Source organism: Protopterus annectens, chromosome 6.part1, assembly GCF_019279795.1.
Source record: "Protopterus annectens isolate FY-2018-M chromosome 6.part1, PAN1.0, whole genome shotgun sequence".
NCBI classification, from domain to species: Eukaryota; Metazoa; Chordata; order Ceratodontiformes; family Protopteridae; genus Protopterus; species Protopterus annectens.
The window spans coordinates 320,050,442-320,076,255 of NC_056738.1; the positions used below are offsets into that span (position 1 = coordinate 320,050,442).

At 41.7% G+C, this 25,814-nt stretch overlaps 1 protein-coding gene across 2 annotated transcripts in view; it reads left to right on the forward strand.

The window, feature by feature from the left end:
- The window catches only part of LOC122805531, a 2,823,268-nt gene that overhangs the window by 426,175 nt on the left and 2,371,279 nt on the right, over positions 1-25,814 (forward strand). For both annotated transcript variants that reach the window (XM_044075738.1, XM_044075739.1), the window contains exon 3: positions 2,750-2,845. In XM_044075738.1, coding sequence (XP_043931673.1) covers positions 2,750-2,845 — 96 coding nt within the window. The remainder of the gene's footprint in view (positions 1-2,749; positions 2,846-25,814) is intronic.

Genomic DNA, 25,814 nt, shown 5'->3' on the forward strand with positions numbered 1-25,814 from the left:
GAATAAAGTGCAGTTTGTTTATATATATATATATATATATATATATATATATATATATATATATATAAAACAATAGAAAATGAGCAGATTGTCGCCTCATAGCAAGACATTGTCCCTTTCGATTCTCAGCTAGAGCGCCTTCTGTGTGGAGGCATACGTAAATGGGGCATGCCTTCGTTGAAGTTTGTACGTCAGGGCTGTTAACCCGATATGTAAAAATCCACTACCAATCATTAGCGGACCGGAGTTCCGCTGTGGCAACCCCTAACCGGGAAAAGCCGAAAGATACAAACAAACCCAATTAACCAGTAGAAAAAACTCAAAACTGAGCCCTGTTCCAGCAGTCTTCAATCTGACAAGTTCTAACCGCACACTCCTGCCACAAGGGTGAAGGGGAACCTTCTCCAAAAAAGTTGGCCTGGATTAGTGCTCAAGTTATACAAACAAATCTAGATTCAGCAGGCCTGAATGTAGTCTTTGCTACAGCAGACAAGGTGCACCAATATCAGAAAAAAACAGTTCAAATGAGCAGACACAGTAAGCCTTTAACCAGAAATTCCCAGCTCAGAAGGGTAGAATCTAGCCTCTCCTCCCACAAGAGTGCAGACCACAAACCTTCTTAATGTAAAATAACTGGCCTGGAGCCCAAGTGCTTAAACCAGAACTAATACACTTTTAGAATAACAGACACTGAGCCTTCAATCAGCAATTCCCAACTTAGAAGCATGTAAGCTACCTGTCCTGCCACAACAGTGCAGACCACAAACCTTCTTAATGTAAAACAACTGGTCTGAAGCCGAAGTGCAATAACCAAATGACTTAGAATAACAGTTACAATTTAATCAGGCTACTACCAAGTAGTAATAAATGCAACAGAATAAACACAACTGAGTACTTATAAGAAGAGGCAAAAGCAAAATAAGGTAATAAAGTAGGAAGAAACACAAATACAGTAAAAGCAGATAAAGTGCAAATTTTTTTTTTGTTTTTTTGTTTTTCTGTTTTTAAATAACAATAGAAAACAAGCAAACTGATTTGAACAAATTACCCAATTAACCAGTAAAAAACCTCAGAACTGAGCCATGTTCCAGCAGTCTTCAATCAGACAAGTTCAGGGCCTAAGTGGGTATGCCTACTCAAATGTTCTGTCTGTATTAGGCAGGATGAGCTAATGAGACTAGACTAGGATAGAGCTGGGATAGGGCTGAACAGATGGGAATGGTAGGAGTGTCTGAAATCAAAATATGATCTCACTATACTCGGTTGAGTGAGCAAATGAGATGGGCCCAGGAGGAGTGTTCAAACACACATTTACAGGAGGGGTGGTCAATTCCAAAGCCACCAAGATTAATACCACTACAAGAACAGGGAGAAAGATTTGAAAGAATTTCCCTGCATCCGTCAAGTCAGACCTCCCTTTTCCCTCCTATTTCAGATCATATGCTGTCTCAGGGAGCTATTGAACCTGTTCCCCCAAGAGGGCAATGGTTTTATTCAAAAATCTTTCTTGTGCCAAAGAAAGAAATGACCTTGAGATCTGTCCACAACTTTTTTCTCTAAACCTACACATCAAAATCCCAACATTCAAAATGGTATCTCAACAGTCTCTTTTACCTCTCATTCCAACTCTGTTTTCTCACTAACTCATGTATTTAAAAGATTCTTATAACCACATTCCAGTTTACTTTTTTCATTGTCTGGTTTATAGTTTCAGTTTTCTGATTTGTCATTTGGTTTGTTTACAGTTCCAAGATTGTTTAAAATGTGCCTGGCTCATGAAATAGTTCATTACAGGTTGCAGGGTATTCACATTTTCATATACCTTGATGACTGCATTATTTTTGCAGATTCTTCTACAAGTTTTTTTTGTTTTAGCTTGGGTTTGCAGGTGAACATAGATAAATCTCCTCTCCTTCCCTCTCACAGGATAGTATTTCTGGGATGTTTACTGGACACATCCTTTATTCCCTTCCTTTTTTGTTGTTTTATGCCGGGGTATTGGATTTTTATTATTTTTGTTCCTCTGACAAGGCTGTATCTTTCCTCTTCTGCGACATGAAAGCTTTGACATTTAGGCATCCTAACCCCTGAATTTGTACTGCCCTCCTTGAGCTGTACAGTCGCTAGGGCACATGGAATAAAAAAAAGCTTTGGAAGCTGGCCTGCTGGTCTGATCCTTGGCAGGACATCCCATATAACTTAGATCACTGCAGCAGTGATCTATTTGAACATCTACTGTTAGGATAAGTTTTCTTAAACAAGTTTTCTAAAACTCTACTTAAAACGATGAGTAACTTACATAGTTATAGTTTCTTTTTACAGTAAGAATTTTCTCTCAGATAAAGTAGATCTTCCTTACAATTTATTTACATTGGAGTTGGAGTAATACAGAGGAATAATTTATTTATATTTTTACATTTTACGGTATAGTATTCTTAATGCATATCTTCATATATGTTTGAGGTCTGAATGTGGTAGTTATTGTGTGTCATGTGCAGAGTTACTGCATGACTGCAGTCTACTGTGGCATTGTCATTCACCATGTCCCACCCTAGTGTGAGCATATGAAAAGTAGAAGTTTTCAGAAATTTTTTTGAGGACGTTTTAAATTATAATGACAAATAAACTTAAATACATTTTTTAGCTATAAAAGATGAGCTATAACTATCACTGTAGTGTTTAAAATAGGATATATATGTGTACATTTAAGAATGAATATTGTTTTTAAATTTTTGTATTTTTTTTTCAGCCACACAGCTGGCAGCCAGGAATTAAAAATCCTTACCGTGGCATGGTGGTGTGGATGGTCCCAGAAAATGTGGAAATTAGTGTCACTCTTTATAGAGTAAGAAGTTTTTACTTCCTTCAGTGCAAAAAATATGTTGTAATTCATGTTCACAATGTGCTGGATGTTATAGTTCATGTTCACAACGTGCTAGCATATACATTAATAACAAAGGTGCATCCACATGCACACACATACATATCTGACTGCATGTATATGTATGTGATTATATATACATATGTGTGTGTGTGTGTGTGTGTGTGTGTGTGTGTGTGTGTGTATGTGGATTGAGTTAAACCTACTGGGGAGAGGTTTGGGTCTGTAAATAGTCAAGGTATATTATTTAACTAATGCCATATTGTGAAAGGCACTAGCAAAATAAATATCTGAAGCCAGTGTCCTGACTTTAATAACAAAAACACTGACCAGTTTGATTATCTGAACATAGTCTGTAAACAAAGAACTGTGTGTGACATAAGGAGATTGTGATGTTTGCCTGTCTTCAGCTTAGACATGTTGCCAGCCAGTGTATGGACCAGAAGAGTAAATGGAGGAAGAAAAACTCTCTACCACTGAGATCATGGGCCAGCCATGGTGGTATTTGGCTGGCCAATGTCGCTGATCCTCTCATTTCTGAGCTACAGGATGGCTATATTGTGTAGTACTCCTTGGCAATTGCTGAGTGATTTGTGGAGTTGAGTTGTCGCAGCACACTAGGATGAAGCTTCTGTCTCTCTCTCTGTCCCTCACACACTTACACATACATGCATGCACGCATATAGACACACACACGAGCGCATGCACGGAGGAAGCCATTCTTCTTTTGGTATACAAATGGTGAACCAAAGACAGGAAGCAGATATGGTGGCCTGTCCTACAGAGAAAGAGGGATAATCTTGAGGGACATATGTGATGGATCCGTACCTCAGGCCAGCAATCAAGGAGGCTCAATCTTTACCACTGACTCTGGTGAGGGCCGGTCACTAAGAGCAAAGATGGATTCACACAGTAATTTCTGATGCAGCTCCCTGTACCAAGCACAATTTCCCTTAAGAGCACAGAGGGAATATGCTCCATACCTGGGGCTGGACTCTCTTTCTCTCTCTAAACCCACATAAAACTCCACACTGACCACTTTTGAAGCTCTGTGTCCATATTCCCAGTAGCTGACACACACACTCGGATAGTTGAGTTTCACACACAGATACACAGCTGGGAAAAGTTGGACATATTTACTAGTGGTGCCCCTTTCTGCCCAGACTCTGAGGTAATAATGCTGCCACCAGTCAGCTACCCTAAGGCTCTTACAAAGGGTACCCAATTATACTGTGTAAAATTAATACTAATACAAATGGTAGGGTGTGACCAAAGCAGCATGGCTTTCAGGAGCAGCCACAGTGTCACTAAAACAAGCATAAGTACTCTCAAGGTTTTAAAAGCATTCTTTAAAGGACCAGCCACAATGAAAGGTATTCAGTATTTAATGATAAGTAATAAAACAGAAAACAGGAGAATACTGAATACAATAAACAATGGAGTTTGAACCACAGCTATCTATATAAAAAAATAATACAGTTGAGATATTTTTCACAGATGCAGAAAACCATATTAAACTATTCTCACGTAATGTCCCTGACTAGCTAAAGAATTACTGTTCCCTCTAGTTACTAAAGCAAGGCAAGGTGATGTGTGCAGATGTCTTGCCACAGCAAAAGCCAGATGATGTCTCTCTTTGTCTGTGTGGATGTGTGAGACATATATCCTGTCAGAAATCTTCTGTCAGGTTTCAAAGTGCTGCTGCGAAGGTTCCAAAGAAACTAGATGCTGGTTAGAGGATGACATCACCTCTGGTCACCTGACTTTGGTACAGAACACATACAGAGCTTTGCTAAGATCTGTTGCAGCATCTGAAAACTATACTATGATTTCAAACTGTTCACCCTTCCAGGGTTATCTGATAAAAACACGCATTTGATCAGTTACAACAGTGCAACCTGTTATACATGCAACATTGTTTCTGTCCAGCAGGACCTACTGTTGATGCATTTTTAACACAAGTAACTTTACAAATATATTTTTGACTCAAGCATTTGTACAAATCAGTGTGATAGTCAAATAATGTAAAATGCTTTACAGAACTCCAGCTAGCTATGCTGGCATATGTACACATGTAGTCCCCTTACTCTCCCTGGCACAGATGGCACTACCTCATAACATCACATCTCTTCCAACTCTTTGCAAACTCAAGCTAGTTTTTTAATTGACCCTGGAAAAATGTAGCTCGAGAGAAATAGGCCTGTCTGGGAACACATTAACCTATACCCTGTCTTGAGAGCCCATCTGCATTGGCATTACTGACCCCACTACAGTGCTGCACTGTCAAGATAAATGCCTGCAACCGTAGGCTGCACCGTAATTACTTGGCATTTTGCTGGCTGGCTCAATGTAGCCATGTTAAGGGACTGTGGTCTGTAACCACAATGAATTTCCTTCTATACAGAAAGAGATGAAGTTTCTCCAGTGCCCATACTATGGCTAGACATTCTTTTTCTATAGCTGCATAACATTCCTCCCTGACTTGGAGTCTGTGGTTGGGATATACAACTGGGTGCACTTCTCCTTCTGAGAAAACCTGGGTGACTACAGTTCCCACCCCATGGTTTGAAGCATCCACCTTCACAACAAATTATTTGCTGTAATCTGAACTGGCTAACACAGGGGGTCCTCCCAAAGCCCCTTTAAGCTTCTGGAATGCCTGTTCACAGGCTGGGGTCCATGCTACCTTTTCTAGCCTGTTTTTCCTCATCAGGTGTGTGATCACCAAAACTCTTTCAGACTCCTTCTGCCATCCACTGAAAATACTCAGCACTAGGGCCTCCCCATCATGGTAAGGCTTCACCATGTTAACATGATACAATCTGTGCCCCTGCCTCCTGCCTAGCACGTTTACCATGTAGTTAACATCGCTGATCTTCCTTACCACTTTGAAGGGTCCCTCCCAAGCTGCTTGCAGCTTATTGTGTCTGACAGGAAAGAATACCACAACCTGCTGTCTCACAGCATATTGTTGAGCTCGAGCATTCCTGTCATACCAGACCTTTTTTTGGAGATGGGCTCCTGCCACGTTCTCCTGGGCCAAGCCCATGAGCTCCCTAAGCCTTGTCCTGAAGTTTAGAACATATGCCTCAACAGACTCCTTGTAGGATTCACACTCAGCCTTCCACTCATCATGAATCAGATCTAAAGCCTCTCTCACCCTATGCCCACACCGCAACTCAAAAGGTGAAAAATCTGTTGATTCCTGAGGTACCGGTCTGTATGTAAACAGCAGATGAGGCAAATATTTGTCCCTCTCTCTCTTAAACTGGTCTGCAAACACCCAGAGCATGGTCTTCGATGTAGAGATTAACCTGTCCGGTGATGGTAGGAGTTGTATTTTTAGGTGATTCACTCCACAATGCTTCCACAGACAAGCCAGCAACCACATCTGTCAGTCAGTATTTCTCTCATGGAAACCTACCCTGCTGAAAATCTTTAACAAAACATTTGCCACCTTCTCTGCTTTGATGGAGGACAGAGCCACCACCTCAGGGTATCTAGTAGCATAATCTACTACCACCAGGATATACTTCCTCCCTGTGGAACTTTGGGTATTCAGAGGCCCCACAATATCCATAGCTATCCTCTGAAATGGCTCCTCAGTCACAGGCAAAGGCATCAAAGAAGGCTTGACCTTGTCTGTTGCATTGCCTACCTTTTGTCATTGCTCACAAGTCCTGCAGTACCTTGTTACATCCCTTGCAATCCCAGGCCAATAAAAGTTCTGCATAATATGCCTGTTGGTACACTTTATGCCCATATGACCTGCAAAAGTAATGTCATGGGCTATGGCTAGAAGTGCCAGACGGTAGGTTGTGGACACTACCAACTGGTGTATTACCTCACCCTCTAGCCCTCCCTTAGAGGTCCACTCTCTGTACAGTAACTCTTTGTTCCAGTATGTAGTCTTCCCTTTTCCTTGAGAATCAGGTGCCTCCTTAGCTACCTCCCTCAAGCCTCGTAATGTAAGGTCTGAAAGCTGAGCCTGTCTCAGTTCTAACTTTGTGACCCCTCTCAGTTCCCTTTCCATTGGAAGCCTGGTCTCTTCTGACAGCAGTGCCTCGCTGTCAGCCCGAGTACTACCACTCATCTCAGTCCTTGCAGTCACCCTGTCCACAGGAACATTGGTACCTACCAGCAGCTGTGGCTCACTTTCAGGCTCACTGCTACAGGGTAGCTCCTTCATTGAAATAGCCACCTTATCAACCCCAGCTTCAAGTGTGGGGTCTATCTGGTTCTCCCCAAGGCTTCCTGACCCGCATGCCTGTCTTCAAGCCTGACTGCATTTAACTGCATGCACACAAGGTACTGCATTATCAAAATCATTCCCTATCATGACATCTGCAGGGATGTCCTCAAGCACATTTACCTGCTTGTTTCCTTTTCCACTCTCCCAGTCAAGGTGAACCTAGCCAAAGATATTTGGAATGGAGTCCCTGCTAAAGCTCTGACTGGTGTAGACTGCCCAAGCAGGTTTCACAATGGCTACATCAGAGACTGTGTCTCTCTTATCAGTAGCCTGTCTTCCATCCACTAAGATAGGATACAAACTCTGGTGCTAATTTGGTACCCCTGTTGTCTCCAGACATCTTACCACTGGCATGCTGTTATTCCCACTTGCAGGCTCCTAAACCTTTTGTTCTCCACCTTGCCTTGGTGGACATTTGTATGCTACATGGCCCCTCTTTTTACATTTAAAACATCTAACCCTTGGTTCTGGTAGTGTTCCTGAACTAGTGGCCTCTCCTGTTACTGGTGTACTCTTTTGGGGTGGTTTAGGCTACCCACCATGGGTTACCCCATAACCATGCAGAGCACTGGGTATCCCCTTCTTGTGCAGTGATGCCCTGCTTGCTAAGTAGAGACCCCCTTTTCTCCCCAGCTCATCAGCAGAGTTACACTCCTGGTATGCCAGCCAGATTCTCATGTCCTCAGGCAAAGTGCTAAGGGCTTGATGTTAAGTTGTCTATCTCGCCTTCGCTTCTTGCTTGTTGGGATTGGAGCCGATCCTTGGCTCTGACTCGGCCATCTTCTATAGCGCGAGAGCTGTTTACTGGCTTGAGGCTACCCCTTATCCCATGATGCCTAGCGCTAGCTGCTCGGATCTCGTTTGCCACTTCAGCTGCTAGGTTCGTTGTTACTGGCTCAGGCTCATATAAGTTTTATTGAACTACTTTTTCTGTCAGATTAGGGTTTTTTCTGGTAGTTTATTGTTTAATAATATTTATCGCTAATTAGGTTGTTGTAGTTTAATTAGTTTTTCCCTTAGAACTTGTTTAAATTAGAGAGTTCTCTCCCTCCCCCACCCCCCACTATACGCTTGTAGGTAGCTTTTTAGTTAAAGCTTTCCTTTTTTTCTGATTGTTAGGTTGCCGTTTAAGTTAGAGGCTTCCTAGTTTAAAAAAAAAAAAAAAAAACTATCTTTATCTGTAGTATACTGTGTGTTTTTATTTTTTTGTGGTTAGTAGTTTTAGCATTAGTGTTAATTTTGCTGTTCGGCCCTTTGGCCAATACAATCCAAGGTGATGGATATTCATGCTGTCAGAAAATGTCTCTGACAGATGGGCACACTTCTTGCGTCTATTGCTTAGGCGCAGTGCACCTGCAGGACTCTTGTTCTGTATGCCATGCATTTAGCCCAAGAGTTCTGCAGCAGCAAAAATAAGCTTATTTTGAGGGATCTTCTTAAGCCCCAGGATTCACCAGCCAAGGCTCAGCCTGTGAAATCTCCTAAACCAACCAAATCATCGGCTCCCAGCTTGGAGCCGTCAATGGTCCAAGCCTTACCTATTACTTCAATTCTGGCTGGAACCGAGGAGACTGTCTCACCGTCGGTTCCACCAATACCTTCAGAGCCATCTCGGACCCACAAGAGGCCGAGGTCCCCTTCTCTAGAGTCTATACATTTGGTTCCTCGGTCTCCCCTTTTGCAGAGTGACCACAGTCATAGATCCTTCCACTCTTCTCGGTCCTCTAGGCTCTCGGATCACGACGTGGAGAGAGTGGTCAGTAGGTTGTTGAAGTCGCAGGCACTGGCCAAAATGTTGTCCAGCCCTCCTCAACAGGTGTCTGCTCCGTCCCCTTCTATCGATGTTCCTCCTCCAACTCCATTGAGCTGGGAGCCGGAGTTTGTTGGGGTTCGAATCATGGAACCGTCTGCACCGATAACGATTTCTCCTTCGGTTCTGTCGTCGGCTCCGATCCCCTTGATGGTGCCGTCCGTCGAGGGATCTGGGCACCGAGACTCCCTCATCGGCTCCGTTCTCCCTCTCGGAGTGTCGGCGCAGGTGAGCTCGGCTCATACATCGGCCTCGGAGCCATCTCCCTCGGTGCGGAGGAGGATTCCGGTTTCCTCGGAGCCGGAGCCTTCTCTGCATTGTGGCAGGGATGCCTTCGATGTCATGAGGAGTGTACTGGCCTCTGAGTCAGCTCCACCTTCAACCCCACTGGCTCCGTCCCCTGTAGTGCCTGCGTCAACCTCTGCCCCTCCTCCAGACCACAAGCGTGGGAAACCGGCGCTCCAGAGCACCCCATTGGGTGTTTCCTCTTCTTCCGAGGCCTCCCCTGATCATTCAGAAGAGCCCCCTTGGAAGAGGAAGTGTAAGAGGAAGCACATTGACTCCCCGAGTCTGTCACTTCGGATACGGATCTGGATGAATCGGAAGGGTCCCCAAGATCCCCCTCTGAAGATGTTTCCTTTTCGGACATCCTAGAAATGCTTAAGCAGAGGGGGAACTGGAATGCCCTAGCCCCTACCGAGGATGAATCCGTATTCTGGATGCGTTCAGTTCCCGACCTTCCACCTCCTGGGTTTCTCCGCCTTTCGATCCACTAATGTCAGTAGTGGGTCAAAGGGCTTGGTCAGCCCCGGATACAGTGGAACCAATCCCGAGGAGACCCGGCAAGTTTATCACTGCACCCCCTGATAAACTAAGGGTGTTCCCGTAGATGCCATGGTGGTAGCAGCAGCCACTGAAAAGGAGTTACCGGAAACCTCTTCCTCTGTCCATCCTCCTAACAAGGAGTCTAGGACCATGGATAGATACGGGAAGTGAATGTTTGCTTCAGCGACCTTTTCCATGAGGTCACTGAATTACTTATGCCATTTTACCAGGCTTCAGAGGGATCTCCTGAAAGAGTTCGGCGATACCCTTCAGGATCCATCAGCTGAAGGGGCTCAAGCTAAACTGGCTTCTCAGCTGGCGACCCTAAATTCAGTAGTCAACTCCTCCATGAGGCTCATTTCATATGCAGCTGATGGTGCGAGTAGAGCCGCTGGCACAGGAGTGGCCCTCAGGAGACACGCATGGATGTGGCTGTGTAATTTTGTGGAACCCTTTAGAGCATTGTTCACCAACACTCCCTTTGACGGTTCCTTTCTTTTTGGACCACAGGTGAAAGACACTCTCACTAGGTGTGAACAGGAAGGCAAGACTCTCTCTGCCGTGGGAGTCCGTTTTTCCACTCCTTCCAGACCATACCCCAAGGGTCAGAAGAGTGATAAAATGTGGTTCCGGAAATCCCAGGGAGCCTCTCCTGACACATGTAGTGATTTTTCCTCCAGAGGCAGAGGAGGAAATAACAACAACAGACGCTGCCCTCGTGGCAGAGGGGGTCCGCAGAACCAGGGTAGCAGAGAATCCTTCTCTGACAAGCCCTTCCAGCATCCCTGAAGGGTTGCCCAGCTGCCCACCTCTGGAGGCAGTCGGGGGAAGACTTTCACTGTACCCAAAAGCCTGGCAAAACCTAATGCGAGACAAATAGGTACACTCAATCATATCCGGAGGCTACATAATTCCCTTCTTTCAACCCCCCCTTTCCGTCGATCAAATCCCTTCCAGATGTTCCACCCAATCTGAGGGCCCAAGCAGTCATAGAGGTTTCAAGACTGCTAGAAAAAAGAGTCATCCACGAAGTCCCGGCAGACCAACACGGATCCGGAACTTACTCAAGGTTCTTTTTTGTACCAAAAAAGACAGGAGACTGGAGACCAATATTGTATCTCAGCAGACTAAACAAGTCTGTTCAAAGAACAAAGTTTCGGATGGTCACACTACAGTCCATTCTACCCTTTCTGGGTCAGGACAATTGGATGTGCTCGGTAGATCTTCAGGATGCGTACTACCATATCAAGATGGATAGGTGCTCCAGGAGATATCTTCGCTTCCGGCTGGGGGCCAGTCATTACCAGTTCAGAGCTCTGCCCTTTGGTCTCACCACAGCCCCCAGGGTGTTCACCAAATGCATGGCAGTAGTCACGGCTCACCTGAGGCATCGAGGATTCCAGGTGTTTCCATATCTAGATGACTGGCTCCTTACTGCTTCTACCAGGCATCAACTCCTTCAAGCCAGAGACTATACAATCTCAATCTGTGCCCAGCTAGGCATTATTATAAATTTCGAAAAATCTGCCTTGTTGCCCTGTCAGTCTATTACCTACATAGGAGCAGATTTAGATACAAGAAGCATGTCCGCAAGGCTACCACCAGACAGGGTGGCCACAATTCAGCAGCAAGTGCATATCCTCATGCAATGCAAAAGGGTAGAAGTCAGGTTGGTCCTTCAAACTCTGGGTTCTATGGCAGCGGCAATTCTTCTGATACCTCTGGCCCGTTTTCACATGAGAATTCTTCACTGGCTTCTTTTCACACAGTGGTCCTTTCAACAGCTTCCCATGTCTCACATGATCATGATTACAGAAACATGCAAAAGGCACCTTTCCTGGTGGATGGTCTCCCCACTAGTGTCTCAGGGCAGACCATTCATACAGCCCCCTCCGGTTGTCACAGTGACCACGGATGCCTCGCTGATAGGGTGGGGGGACATTATCAGGGCAGGACAGTCCAAGGTACTTGGCAGCCTCACGAGTACCATCTGCACATAAATGTCTTGGAGATGAGAGCCGTGCTCCTAGTGTTGCAAGCCCTTCAGGACTCTCTCCCTTCTGGGACCATTGCAATTCAAACGGACAACATGTCAGTGGTGTGGTACATCAACAAGCAGGGCGGAACCAGCTCCTACCCCCTATGTCAAGAAGCTCTCAGACTCTGGCAGTGGGCGATTGCCTCCCAACGATTTCTGATTGCGGCGCACATCCCTGGGAAGTCCAACGTCATAGTGGACAGGCTCAGCAGAGCTATTCTCATGCCTCACGAGTGGTCTCTGAATCAGGTAGTTGCAGATCTGATTTTCCACAAATGAGGACAGCCTTGCTGCGATCTGTTTGCCACCTCATTCAACAGCAAATGCAGAAACTTCTTCTCCCTTTTACCGCTTCCCAGTCACCCTCCCAGAGACACTCTAGTGCACGATTGGCCTCAGGGACTTCTTTATGCCTTCCCTCCGTTCCCTCTTATACCCAAACTCATAGAGAAAGCTATTCCATTGGGTTGCAGACATTGCCCCCTACTGGCCTCGACAGATATGGTTTCCAATCCTGCACCGTTACCTCCTCGAGCAGCCCTGGACTCTGGATCCTATTCCAGACCTACTGATTCATCAATCAGGAAAGCTGCATCAATCTCTCCAAACACTCCAGCTCACAGCTTGGTTGATCCAATTCCAACCCTAGCCAGGCTTCCCAACATTTCCCCAGCCATGCGTGAGATTATTGTCTCCTCTCACAAATCCGCTACTAGGAAAACTTATGCTAGCAAATGGAAACGTTTGTCTTATTGGGCAGAGGCTAGGAACATAGATCCCTTTTCAGACCCAGTTCACAAAATCTTGGAGTTCCTGACAGAGCTTTTTCATTCTGGGTCCGCTTCTGCCACAGTCAGGGTGCAACTAGCGGCCATCTCTAACTTTCATGTTGGTTTTTCCAATATAAACATTATGTCTCATAAGCTGTGTAAAGCCTTTCTTAGAGGGACTACTCTCCTTTGGCCCCCAGTAAGAGATCCCCCTCCTCCTTGGGACCTTAATTTGGTACTAACCTCCTTGATTATGCCCCCTTTTGAAGTGGCTGAATCTTGCTCCATTAAGTTTCTGTCTTGGAAAACTCTCTTTCTGGTAGCTGTTACCTCAGCCAGATGTGTCTCGGAACTTCAGGCACTGAGTGTTCATCCTCCGTACTTAGTTTTTCATAAGGACAGGGCTGCTCTGAGAACTAATTCCTCCTTCCTTCCGAAAGTCTGCTCAGAGAATAACCTAAACCAATCTATAGACCTCCCTGTGTTTTTTCCTAACCACACCAACAAGGCAGAATACAAGTTACACCAATTGGATGTTCATCGACAATTGCGTGTTTGCCTGCATAGAATGAAGGATATAAGAAAGTCGGACCAACTTTTCCTTTCCTATGCTAGGGGAAAACAGGGTCTTCCAGTTTCCAAAGTGACTCTGTCCAGGTGGTTGTCTCACATTATTACCTTCATCTATCAACTAAGAAACAAAGAGTTGTCTATCAAACCAAAAGGTCATTCTACTAGGGCTTTAGCTGATGAGGTGCTTTTCTACCGGCTCTGGCAGGTTAGTGAAGAATTTAATTCTAAAATTTTCAATCTTAGACCCCTAGTACCCTTTTTTCACTAAAACCTTTAGTTTTAAATTCCCCTTTTCCTGGTTCGACAACTTTGTTGCCCTTAATTCCTTCTTTTATTCCCCTTTAGTTTTAGGCCTTAGGCCCCTTCTAGTCCCCTTGTGTGACTGGTATTTTATTTTTGATTAAGGCCTGTGTGTGTGTGTGTGTGTGTGTGTGTGTGTGTGTGTGTGTGTGTGTGTGTGTGTGTGTGTGTGTGTGTGTGTGTGTGTTTTGGACCTTTATTATGTCTAAGGAATCTAAGGTCTCAGGCTTCAAGAAGTGTGACTCGTGCTGTCAGAAAATATCTCTGACAGACGGTCACACTTCTTGTGTGTATTGCCTGGGACCTTTGCACCTGCAGGACTCTTGTGCTGTTTGCCATGGTTTTAGCCCTAGAGTCCTGCAGGAACGCAAGAATAAATTAATCTTGTGTGGCTTATTAAAGCCTGAAGGCCCCCCGACTCAGTCTGTGTCAGGGAAGCCTTCTAAAACTTCCAAACAGTCGGCTCCAGTTTCTGAGTCGACTTCTGGAAATGTAAAGTCTGCTTCGACATCGGCTCCAGCCAGAGCCGATGTTTCCAAGCCTCATACTGTTACCTTGGCTCCGGCTGGAGCCGAGGTTGATAAAACTCCGTTGGCTCTGATACTCTTATCGGAGCAACCTTCTAGGAAGAGATCTCGATCCCCCTCTATCGGCTCCGTGCACTCGGCACCAGGATCCCCTCTTCTTTCTGAATGGAGCCATAGAACACATTCCTCACGGTCTTCCAGGCTATCTGACCACGATTTGAAAAGGGTAGTGTGTAGACTTCTCAAGTCCGAGGCACTGGCCCAAATGCTGCATAGCCCGACTCAGCAGTCAGTGGCTATTTCCGTTCCCCAATATATTCCTCATCCGACTCCTTTGAGTTCGGAGCCAGGGCTTGTTGGAGCCATGACTGTCGGTGCATCGGATCTGATACCCTCCCTTTTGGCTCTGTCGTCTGCTCCGATCTCCTCCTTGGAGGGATCTCGGCGCCGAGCTTCCCTCATCGGCTCCGAGGGGGCGAGTGGCATCGGACCCTTGTCTGACCCCGCTCTTCCTCTCGGGGCTTCGGCGCTGGTGAGTTCGGCTCCGACATCAGCCTCGGAACCGTCCCTGTCGGTGCCGGCGGGGGTCCTTGTCTCTTCGGAGCGGGGACCTCTGGCCTTGCCTGATAGGGGTGCCTTCGAGGTCATGCGGAGCGTGCTAGAACCAGGGTCTGCCCCACAGTCGGCTCCGTCAGCCCCTCCATCTACAGTGCCTGCGGTTATTTCTACCCACCCCCTTGCATTAGACCGCAGAGAGCCAACTCCTCAAGTTTCCCCATTGGGAATTTCCTCCTCTTCCGAGGCCTCTCCTGACCCCGTAGGAGATCCCCCTAGGAAGAGGCAGTGCAAGAGGAAGCACATTGACTCCCCTGAGTCTATCACCTCTGACACTGACTTAGAGGAATCTGAAGGTTCCCCTCGATCCCCCTCTGAAGATGTCTCCTTTGCTGACCTCCTTGAGATCCTTAAACACAGGGGGAACTGGCCAGCCCTTAACCCTTCGGAGGATGAGTCAGTGTATCTTGAGGCGTTTGGCTCTCGCCCTTCTACCTCCTGGGTGTCCCCTCCCTTTGACCCCCCCCTTATGGAAGTGGTGGCAAGGCCTGGACGGCTCCTGATTCAGTGGAACCCACCCCGAGGAGGCCATCTAAATTTATTACTGCCCCTAGAGATAAAGATTTTTTATCCAAAGGTGTCCCCGTTGATGCCATGGTGGTGGCTGCGGCCACTAAGAAGGAGTTAGCCGATCCTTCGGTTCCTGTCCATCCTCCTAATAAGGAATCTAGGACCATGGACAGGTACGGTAAGCGGATGTTCTCATCAGCAACCTTTTCAATGTGGTTGCTGAACTACTTATGCCACTTCACTCGTCTCCAGAGAGATTTACTCAAGGATATGGGTGAAGTGATAAAGGATCCAACAGCTGAGGGGTTCCAAGACAGAATGAACTCCCAGATGGCAACCCTGAATTCCATTGTTAACTCCTCCATGTGGCTTGTCTCATATGCTGCGGATGGGGCGAGTAGAGCCGCAGGCACAGGTGTTGCCTTACGACATCATGCCTGGATGTGGCTGTGCAACTTTGCGGACCCTTTCAAGGCGTCCTTTACCAATTCTCCCTTTGATGGATCATCCTTGTTTGGTCCACAGGTGAAGGATACATTGACCAGGTGTGAGGTAGAAGGTAAGACTCTCTCTGCCGTAGGAGTCTGTTTTTCTACCCCTTCTAGACCCTGTCCCAAAGGTCAGAGGGGAGGAAAGATGTGGTTCTGTAAACAATCCCAGGGAGTCTCATCTGACGCACAAGGTTGATTCCCCTCTAGAGGCAGAGGGGGGAATAATAATAGACACCGCCCTAGAGGCAGAGGAGGTCCGCAAAACCAGGGTACCAGAGAAACGTTCTCTGATAAACCCTGTCAGCATCCCTGAGGGGCTGCCCGGCTGTCCACCTTCGGAGGCAGTCAGGGGAAGGTTATCCCTGTACCCAAAAGCCTGGCTTTCCCTTACTCAAGACAAATGGGTACAGTCGATCATATCCGAGGGTTACAAAATTCCCTTTATTCACATCCCATCCCAACCCAAAGGACCCCTTCCAGACGTTCCACTCAATCTAAGGGAACAAGCAGCATTAGAAATTTCAAAGCTGCTATCAAAAAGAACTATCCAATCAGTCCCAGCAGACCAGCAAGGATCCGGAATCTACTCCAAATTCTTTTTGGTACCAAAGAAAACAGGGGACTGGAGACCCATACTGGATCTCAGCAAATTAAACAATTATATCAGGAAAACAAAATTCCGGATGGTCACGCTACAGTCCATTCTACTCTTCTTGGGTCAGGACAATTGGATGTGCTTGACAGATTTTCAGGACGTGTACTACCACATCAAGATGAACAGACGCTCCAGGAGATTTCTCCGCTTCAGGCTGGGAGCCAGTCACTACCAGTTCAGGGCCCTGCCCTTTGGTCTCACTACAGCCCCCCATGTATTTACCAAATGCATGGCCGTGGTCGCGGCTCACTTGAGATGTCAAGGATTCCAGGTGTTTCCATATTTAGACGACAGGCTCCGTACCGCCACCACCAGACATCAGCTTCTTCTATCCAGGGACTTCACCATTCAAACTTGCCAAGCTCTAGGCATTTCAATAAATTTCGAAAAATCTGCCTTGTCGCCTTGTCAATCTATTACCTTTATAGGCGCCACCTTAGACACACTCAATCATTCAGCCAGACTCACAGAGCAGAGAGTGTGAGACATTCGAAAACAAGTTTCCCTTCTCTTACAATGCAACAAAGTCAAAGCCAGACTAGTTTTGAAGGTGTTAGGACTCATGGCAGCAGCTATTCCCCTTCTCCCCTTAGCTTGCTTCCACATGAGGATCCTCCAATGGATGCTGTTTACTCAATGGTCCTTTCAACAGCTCCTGATGTCCCATACCATATTGATGACTCAATCATGCAAGAATCAACTGTCTTGGTGGATCACATCACCTCAGGTTCTCCGAGGAAGACCCTTCACTCTCCCCCCCCAGTCGCCACGTTGACAACAGACGCCTCCCTGATCAGGGGGGGGAAGGGGCATTATCAGGGCAGGACAGTCCAAGGCACGTGGCAACCTTTTGAGTGCCACTTGCACATAAATGTCTTAGAGATGAGAGCAGTGCTTTTAGCGTTGCAAGCCCTTCACGACTCTCTTCCCACTGAGACTATTGCAATTCAACGGACAACATGTCCGTAGTGTGGTACATCAACAAACAAGGCGGAACCAGATCATACCCTTTATGTCGAGAGGCACTCAGACTTTGGCAATGGGCGATCTCTTCTCAGCGTTTTCTGATAGCAACGCACATTCCCGGGAAATCCAACGTTATTGCAGACAAGTTGAGCAGGGCAATTCTCATGCCCCACGAGTGGTCTCTAAAGAAATCAGTTCTAGAAGAAGTATTCCTAAGATGGGGCCAGCCTTGCTGCGATCTTTTTGCTACTCCCCAAAACAGCAAGTGTCATGACTTCTTCACTCTCTTCCCGTTACCAGGCCATCCCACCAGAGACGCTCTAGTCCACGATTGGCCCCGGGGACTTCTATATGCCTTTCCCCCTTTTCCACTGATATCTCAACTAATTCAGAAAGCCATCGCTTTGAGAGTGACAATGATCCTCATTGCCCCTTACTGGCCTCGACAGATATGGTTTCCGTTTCTTCATCGTTACCTTTTGGAGCAGCCTTGGCATCTGGACCCAGTACCAGATCTGTTAACCCACCAATTGGGTCAGCTGCACCAATCTCTGCTTTCTCTAAACCTCACAGCATGGTTTCTCCGATTCCAACCTTAGCCAGGCTTCCCTCAATATCTCGCTCGATTCGAGATATCTTGATAGCCTCTCATAAATCTTCTACCCGGAAGATTTATAGTAGCAAATGGAAACGCTTCTCTTTTTGGGCAACATCAAAAACATATCCCTTTACTGCACCTATCCAGTCTATTCTAGACTTTCTAGCAGAACTCTTTCATTTAGGATCATCTGCATCTACCATTAGAGTTCAACTGGCTGCCATATCTAATTTTCATGTTGGTGTCTCGGTGTCTAGCATCATGGCTCACAAACTCTGTAAAGCCTTTTTAAGGGGCGTATTTCTTCTCAAACCTCCAATCAAAGATCCCCCACCTCAATGGGATTTGAACTTGGTATTGGCATCCTTAATCCTTCCTCCCTTCGAACCGGTGGCTTCATGTTCTCTGAAGTTGCTTTCTTGGAAGACACTTTTTCTGGTAGCTATAACTTCAGCGAGAAAGGTATCTGAACTCCATGCTCTGTGCAGTCGTCCTCCTTACTTAGTGTTTCACAAAGATAGGGTATCCCTCCATACTAATCCATCCTTTTTACCTAAAGTTTCCTCTCAAGCAAACCTAAACCAAATTATTGATCTCCCCGTCTTTTTCCCTAACTATTCAAACAGGTCGGAACAAAAGCTACATTTTCTGGATGTTCATCGCCAACTTAGATATTACTTAGATAGGACTAAACAATTCAGGAAGTGTGATCAATTGTTTCTGTCGTATGCAGTAGGGAAATTGGGCCTTCCTATTACTAAAGTATCCCTCTCTAGATGGCTCACCTCTACAATTACCTTCATCTATGAGATCAGACATCAAGAACTACCCTCAAGACCTAGAGCTCATTCAACTAGGGCATTAGCTACATCCGTAGCTTTTCAGGATAGGCTGCCAATAGATTCCATTTGTGCAGCAGCCACCTGGGCTTCTCCTCATACCTTCATTTCACATTACAAATTGGACATGGTCTCCAGAAGCCGTGCCAACTTTGGTTCCACTGTTCTCAAGAGTCTGTTCCGATAGGCCACCCGGGATAAGGTGCTAGGACGGTCCCATCCAGCAAGAATGAAGGCGAGATAGACAACTTAACATTAAGAAGTTATGTACCTACCATAACGTTCCATGTTAGTTGTCTTCTTCTCGCCTACTTTCTTGCATCCCACCCTCCTTCCCCCAAGCCTGGACAGACCGATAGGAATTCAGTTTGTGTTCTTCCTCTGGAAGTCGTCGTTCCCACACGTTCTTCCACCTCCTTTTCTCCTTTCTTAGGTCTGCGATACCTTTCACGCAGGTTGTTATTGAGGTGGGTTTCCCTTCTCCATTCTATGGAGACTAGGGTTGCTTGGTATAGCTATCAAACGAGATCTGAGTAGTTACCGCCTAGCATTGTAGGATATAGGGGAGCCTCGAGCCGGTGGAATTAGCTCTCGAGCTTTAGTATTGGCCGAGTCAGAGCCGAGGATCGGCTCCGAACCCATCCAGCAAGAAAGAAGGCGAGAAGAAGACAACTAACATGGAATGTTATGGTAGGTACATAACTTCTTATTTTACTTTATCATAGTTAAAACAATCAGTATCAGACAATTTAGTTACAGCTTTACCATGGAGTAAGGGGTTCAGGAACCGTACTCAGAGCCTTTGGTCAACATTATACTGTTTACTTACCCTTTCAAATACGAGTAAATTATCAAAATCATCACTCTCTGTAAATTGTGGAAGAAATTTACTGAACTTTATTGCTTCAGGGGTTCAGTTGTTCCCTTCCCCATTACCTCCATGACCCTGCTAAAGAGTCAGCATCTCCCTCTCATGTTGGCGCTGTTTCTCATTTTCTTCAGCCTCCAAACACTGCAGTCTCTCTGCTGATTCTGTCTCCCTCTGTTTTGCATTTTCTTCAGCCTCCAAATGCTGCAGTCTCTTTGCTGATTCTACTTCCAAATATTTGACCTCCAGTTCAGGTCCCTTTAACTTCAGATGGATTTTTAAGTCCTCTGAGGAAGAGGTGAACTGTCCTGTTTCTTTTTTTTTCAAAACAGGTTTATTGTTTTAACATACAAGAGAAATATCATAACAATTTTATACAAGTAATTAAAAATAGATATGATTATAACATTCAACAAAACAACTAAAGTATTTACAAAGATATCCACTACAATCAGATCAATTAATTAAACTAAAATACCATGCTATTGAAATTAGGATTTTTTTAACAAATTTTGTAAATTATCCCATACAATATAATAAGATGTTTTTCTAGTTGTTCTTGACCTAATTGTGTTTATTTCCATATGGCACACTATATTCATAACATTTTTAAATTCATTGAACGAAGGAGGTGTATCTGAAATCCATTTTCTGGTTATTATTTTCCTAGCCACTGCTAGAATAGACCATAACAAGGGAAGCTTAACCTTTTTAATACTTTGAGGTACAGGTGTGTTGAATAATATAAGAGATTTAGAAATAATGAAATTATCTGTAAAAAGAGCCTGCAAAAATTCATTAATTGACTTCCAGTATTCTTTCAATTTTATACAGTCATAAAACATATGAGCCCAGTCAGCATTAATTTCTACATTACATCTCTTACATAGATTATCTTTATTATTTATTTTATTCATCATCAAAGGTGTATAAAAGATCTATGTAAAAATTCCATGTATAAAGTCTCCAGACAATGGAAGACATAGTTCTATAGGCAGATTCCAGTATATATTGTTTATCTTGTTGATTTGGTGGGTCCCCATTAATAGAAGTGAAATAATTCCAGTATGTATCTACACTGTAAAAAGTTTCTTGTCTGATAATTTTATGTATGTATGAAAGTTTACCTTTATCAGAAACTTTATGTTGTAAATTTAATATCAAGTAATCAATCAGTGTTGGAATAGATTCTTTAACTGTTATAGACATTAGATCTATTTTATTAATGAGAAGTTGTCTAAAGGTCTGAACCTCTAACCAGCAAGTTTCTCTTAGATCAAATTCTTGTTTTAAGAAATCTAGATTTTTAACTTTATTATCAGATATCAACTGATACCAGTACTTTAGATCATTATCTATAGCTAAATGAGTTCCTTCAGAAGTAGATGACAAAAGCATACCCTGAGTATACATTATAGTGAATATAATAAAATTCCATTCCCTATACTTAGGGTGCATGAATATAAAGTTACGATAGCTAATAATAATATTTAATGGGTAACAAACCATATGTTTAGGTGTAATAGGTGAAGTACAAAATTCCTTTAGTAACCATAACATGGAGTTATTTACAATCATATTTTTATGTGTTAAGGAGATTTTCATGAAGTGCATACTAATTAGCTCCCAATAATCTTTCCATTTTGCGACATATGACTGATCTATTAATAAAGTAATAACTTTTACAATATAAGAGATAGTATATAAATTAAAGTCTGGAAAAGAAATACAGCCTTGAGACCAGCTATTAGTATGTTTCTTTAATGCAATCCTAGGTCTATTAGGTGCCCATAGGAAATTTAACATTAGTGTATTCAGTTTCTTGATAATTATTTTTGTAGGTGGAAGTATTATTGATTGTATTAAGTATAAAATCTTGGGGAATATTATCATTTTAATAATTGTAAGTCTCTCCTCCATAGTAAAAAACATATTATTCCAGGTATTAAAAAGATTTTGTATATTAAGAAAACAAGTATTATAATTATTATATATAATAGATTTAATATCTTTAGATATTATTATACCTAAATAAGTTATCTGACCTGAACTGGGTACATATTTAGTAAAATCACTAATGAGAATATTTTTTCGTGTATATATAGGTAGTATTTTAGTTTTTTCTTCATTGAATATTAAACCAGAAATACTTTTAAAGTTCATCATTTTATCAAATAAAGACTGCATAGAAGAATTAGATCCTGCTGATGTAATTAGAACATCATCTGCAAAAGTTTAATTTTGGATGTTGTATTTTCATCTATTTCAAAACCCTCTATGTCAGTACTGTTTCTGATCAAATTAGCCCAAGGCTCCATTACTAAAGTGAATAATAGTGGAGAAAGTGGACATCCTTGTTTTGTACCTTTAAAAATGGGTATTTTTTGTGAAACATATGTTCCTACCTTAATATAAGCCAATGTTCCTTTGTATAAATGCTCAATTAGATTTACAAATGCATCTGAGAAGTTTGTGCACTTCAGTAAGATAAACAGATAGTCCCAACTTACTGAATCAAATGCTGAACTTATATCAAGACAAATAAGTGTTAAATCTTTCTTTTTCCTATTTGCAAAATCAATTAATGTTAAAGTTCTTCTTATATTATCAAAATTATTTCTATTTACAATGAAGCCTGTCTGATCTATATCTGTAATGCCGGGGATGATTGTCTTCAATCTATCAGCAAAAATACACATAAATATTTTATAATCAACATTAAGTAAAGAGATGGGCCGATATGAAGTACATCTAGTTGGATCTTTATTAGGTTTTAAAATTGGCGAAATAAATGTATATTGCCAAGATGGGGGGGTTATTAACTTAGTTTGGGCCAAAATAAAAACCTTATGTATTAATGAATATGTACTTTTAGAAAGGATTTTATATATCTCTGGTATAATACCATCATTACCCGGTGCTTTGTTTGATTTAAGCTTATTTATTTGTGTAATAACCTCTGTATATGAAATACTTTTGTCCAATAGTTTAATCTGTTGTTTATTAAGCTTTTTATTCATGTTTGTGGTTATAAACTCCTTTATTTTATCTTTAGGTTCCATGTTAATATTATTATGGTTAATTTTGTGAAAGTGATTTCTAAATTCATCTAGTATTTCTGGTATACTAGAAACATTCTTCTTTTTCCTTAGAGAAAATATTTATTTGATATGGTTTTGTTTATTCAACCTTTTTGTTTTATTTTTAAGTCTATGTAAGTATTTGGGGCTTATTGAATAAGACAAAACTTGTATTTCTCTAAAGTTATTTTAACTTTATGAGTTAAAATTTCTTTGTATTTCTCATTTAGTTTGTTTATTTCTTCAATAACTTTCTTGTCCATAATATTTTCTTTATTATTATGTTTATAAGAGTCTAATTTACTTTGAATATCTAACAATTCCTTATCCCAAGACTTCCTTTTATTATTATACCATCTGATACTTTGTCCATATAGATATGATTTTAAGGCATCCCAAACATAGACAATGGAGACTTCAGGAGTATTATTTATGTCTAAAAATGTTTTACTTCTGAAAGTATATATTCTTTATAGTCTTTTAGTTGAGTTAAGTATGCTGGTATCCTTTTGATCTGAACATTATGAGTATTTTTTATCATGAATTCAAAAACAATTGAATTATGATCAGATATAGGACATGAAATGATTTTGGAATTAATTAAATCTGTTACCATCTGGTTAGAAATAAAGACCCTATCTATTTTTGAATAAGTTTTGTATCTGTTAGAAAAAAGGTGTATGGTAATGATTTTGAATCTATCTGATTATTAATATCATTCAAATGATAAGAATTAGCAAAATCATTTAAATGTTTTGCATTAGATGTAATTCTTCTTTTTCTATAGTGGTAGTATCACTTTCATGTAGTATACAATTAAAGTCACCAGCTAAAATAATATCTCCTATAGAGAATGATATGATCTTATCAAGATGATGTTTCACTGTATTAATACCAATTCCAGGTATCCAATATACATTAATTAAAGTGTAAGTCTTCCCATTAATTTGTATTGTAACCATACAAAACATTCCTTTGTCATCCTGATAAGACTTAATGGTTTTAGGAATAGGCATACTTTTATTCCATAAAATAGCCACTCCTCTTTTTTCTGAGTGTGCTCTGTTCTAACCAATACTGTATATTTGTTTGTGGCTAGTTTATCAATATCTTTTTCAAGAGATGGGTTTCTTGCAGGAAGACTAAGTTGGCCTTATGTAAATTAATGTATCTTATTAGGCTTGCCCTTTTACACGGATTATTCAATCCATTAATGTTTAAAGAAATTCCTTTTAAAGATGTCATTTGGCATTTTTAAAACTTAAGAATCTTATGATCAAAATAACAAATAACAACATAAGTAATGTTACATCTCCTCCTTTAGGTGTACCTTTAAATATAGCTGTATTTATTGAATCTTTTATGGGATTTTGTATAGGATTCAATTTTGTTTGTAGTGACAATGAGTGTACAAAATATATTGTGGATGTCAAAACTATATACATATAACAATGAACAAGTGAAAATAATGTAAGGATTAAACCTTGCATCCAGCCTGGAGTTAAAAACTCCAACTTAGAGTAGTATTTACCACTCAAGTTAACCCCTACCCTAAGCAGCAGTACCTCAGCTACCACCTTATCAATTTAATACTGGTTATATTTAACTTAAATTAACAGCTTTCAATTCAATTATCTAGCAAGACAAGACTACACATTTGATAAAACAGCATCATATAAACTAAAATAAACTTTTTTTTTTTAAACTATTCATACTACTATATACATCTATGTAATATAATACACTTGTATTCAAATAGCATTCAAATAATCTTGATATTAGGAACCAAGAGGAGAGAGAGAAATAAAAGACGGAAAGAGGGAGAGAGAGTGAAAGAGAGAGAGAAAAAAAAAGGAAGGCATATTTACATATTAATTTATTCAAAGTATGTAAAAATAAGTTCTAACATTCATTTAAATCAAAAACTTTGGCTAATAAGGTTCAGACATTACATATATTAAGATGCATCTATTTTCTGTCATGTAAATGCAGCCAACAGCTTCCAAAAAAAAACCCTTGAATTGCTTGTATATGAGCATTTTACTCATACTCATTATTGTCAGTAGAATAAAATATTATATTTATAGAAATTGTTATAAATCATACTGCATAGTTATGCAAATTCTCAGAAACACTTGCATTATTGTAAAAAAAGCCATCTGTATTTTGTATGTCTATACTACTGCTTTAAAATATATCACATGACAATTTCTTCCAGAATAGAGTTATAAAGTTATTTATGCTTGTCAATCAGATGAATTAAATGAGTTATAGTAATGTATATGTTTGGAACATAAGTTTCTAACACAGATTAGTATGCTGCAGTCAAGTAGATTTTCAAAAACACTTGAATAAATGTTTCATTTTCTATGCCTTCTAAAATAAGACATTTACTTACTACAAGAAACTGCATCATTTAAAATCATTATAACTGACATATTTTATGAATTATAACATAGATATTTAAGTAATTATATAAAATAACTCACATTTAGATGTTAAAGAGTTCATTTTCCTTCATATAGTCGCATTTGCATCAGTTCTACTTCCTGGTAGAGTGTTCTTCCTGAATCTGCAATGTGTCAGTGTGATATCTGGGTCAAAGGTCAAATTGACTGCTTTCAGCTTCTCTGTGAGAATTCTGAGAGTTGAAGCTTTTGAAACAACTCGAGGACACTGTTCATGAGGTAGCCCACATCCCAGATTGTCTCCCTTAACATTTTGGCGGGAAACTTGTTAAAAACTAGTGACAAACATTCATTTAGCAGTGTAAATGCATCTAAACATGACAAAACCTTCGCGATGTATTTTATAGGTTATTACAGCCTCTATGTAAGTGAAATTAAGCCCAAAGTTATTAATAAGTAATAAAACTCAATATTTTTGTCCCAACTCAATTTTTATGCAAATCTTATTATTTACTGTGTCTATATGATCAAAAGCATTTCTATATATTAATATGAAGAAAAAAAAAAAAAGAGAAAGAATAATGAAAAGAAAAAGAGAGTAGAAAATAAAAGAGTGTAAAGCAGAAATAAAAAAAATGTAAGAGAAAGCTATAAAAGTATATACAATGGAATATTACTTACTGTTTATATTAATAGAGTTAAAAATAAAACATATTATTTACTATTATTTAGTTCTAATTATTATTAGTTAAAGCATGACAGATTATTTACAAATAAGCATAAGCAGTATAATCAAGAAAGTATAATT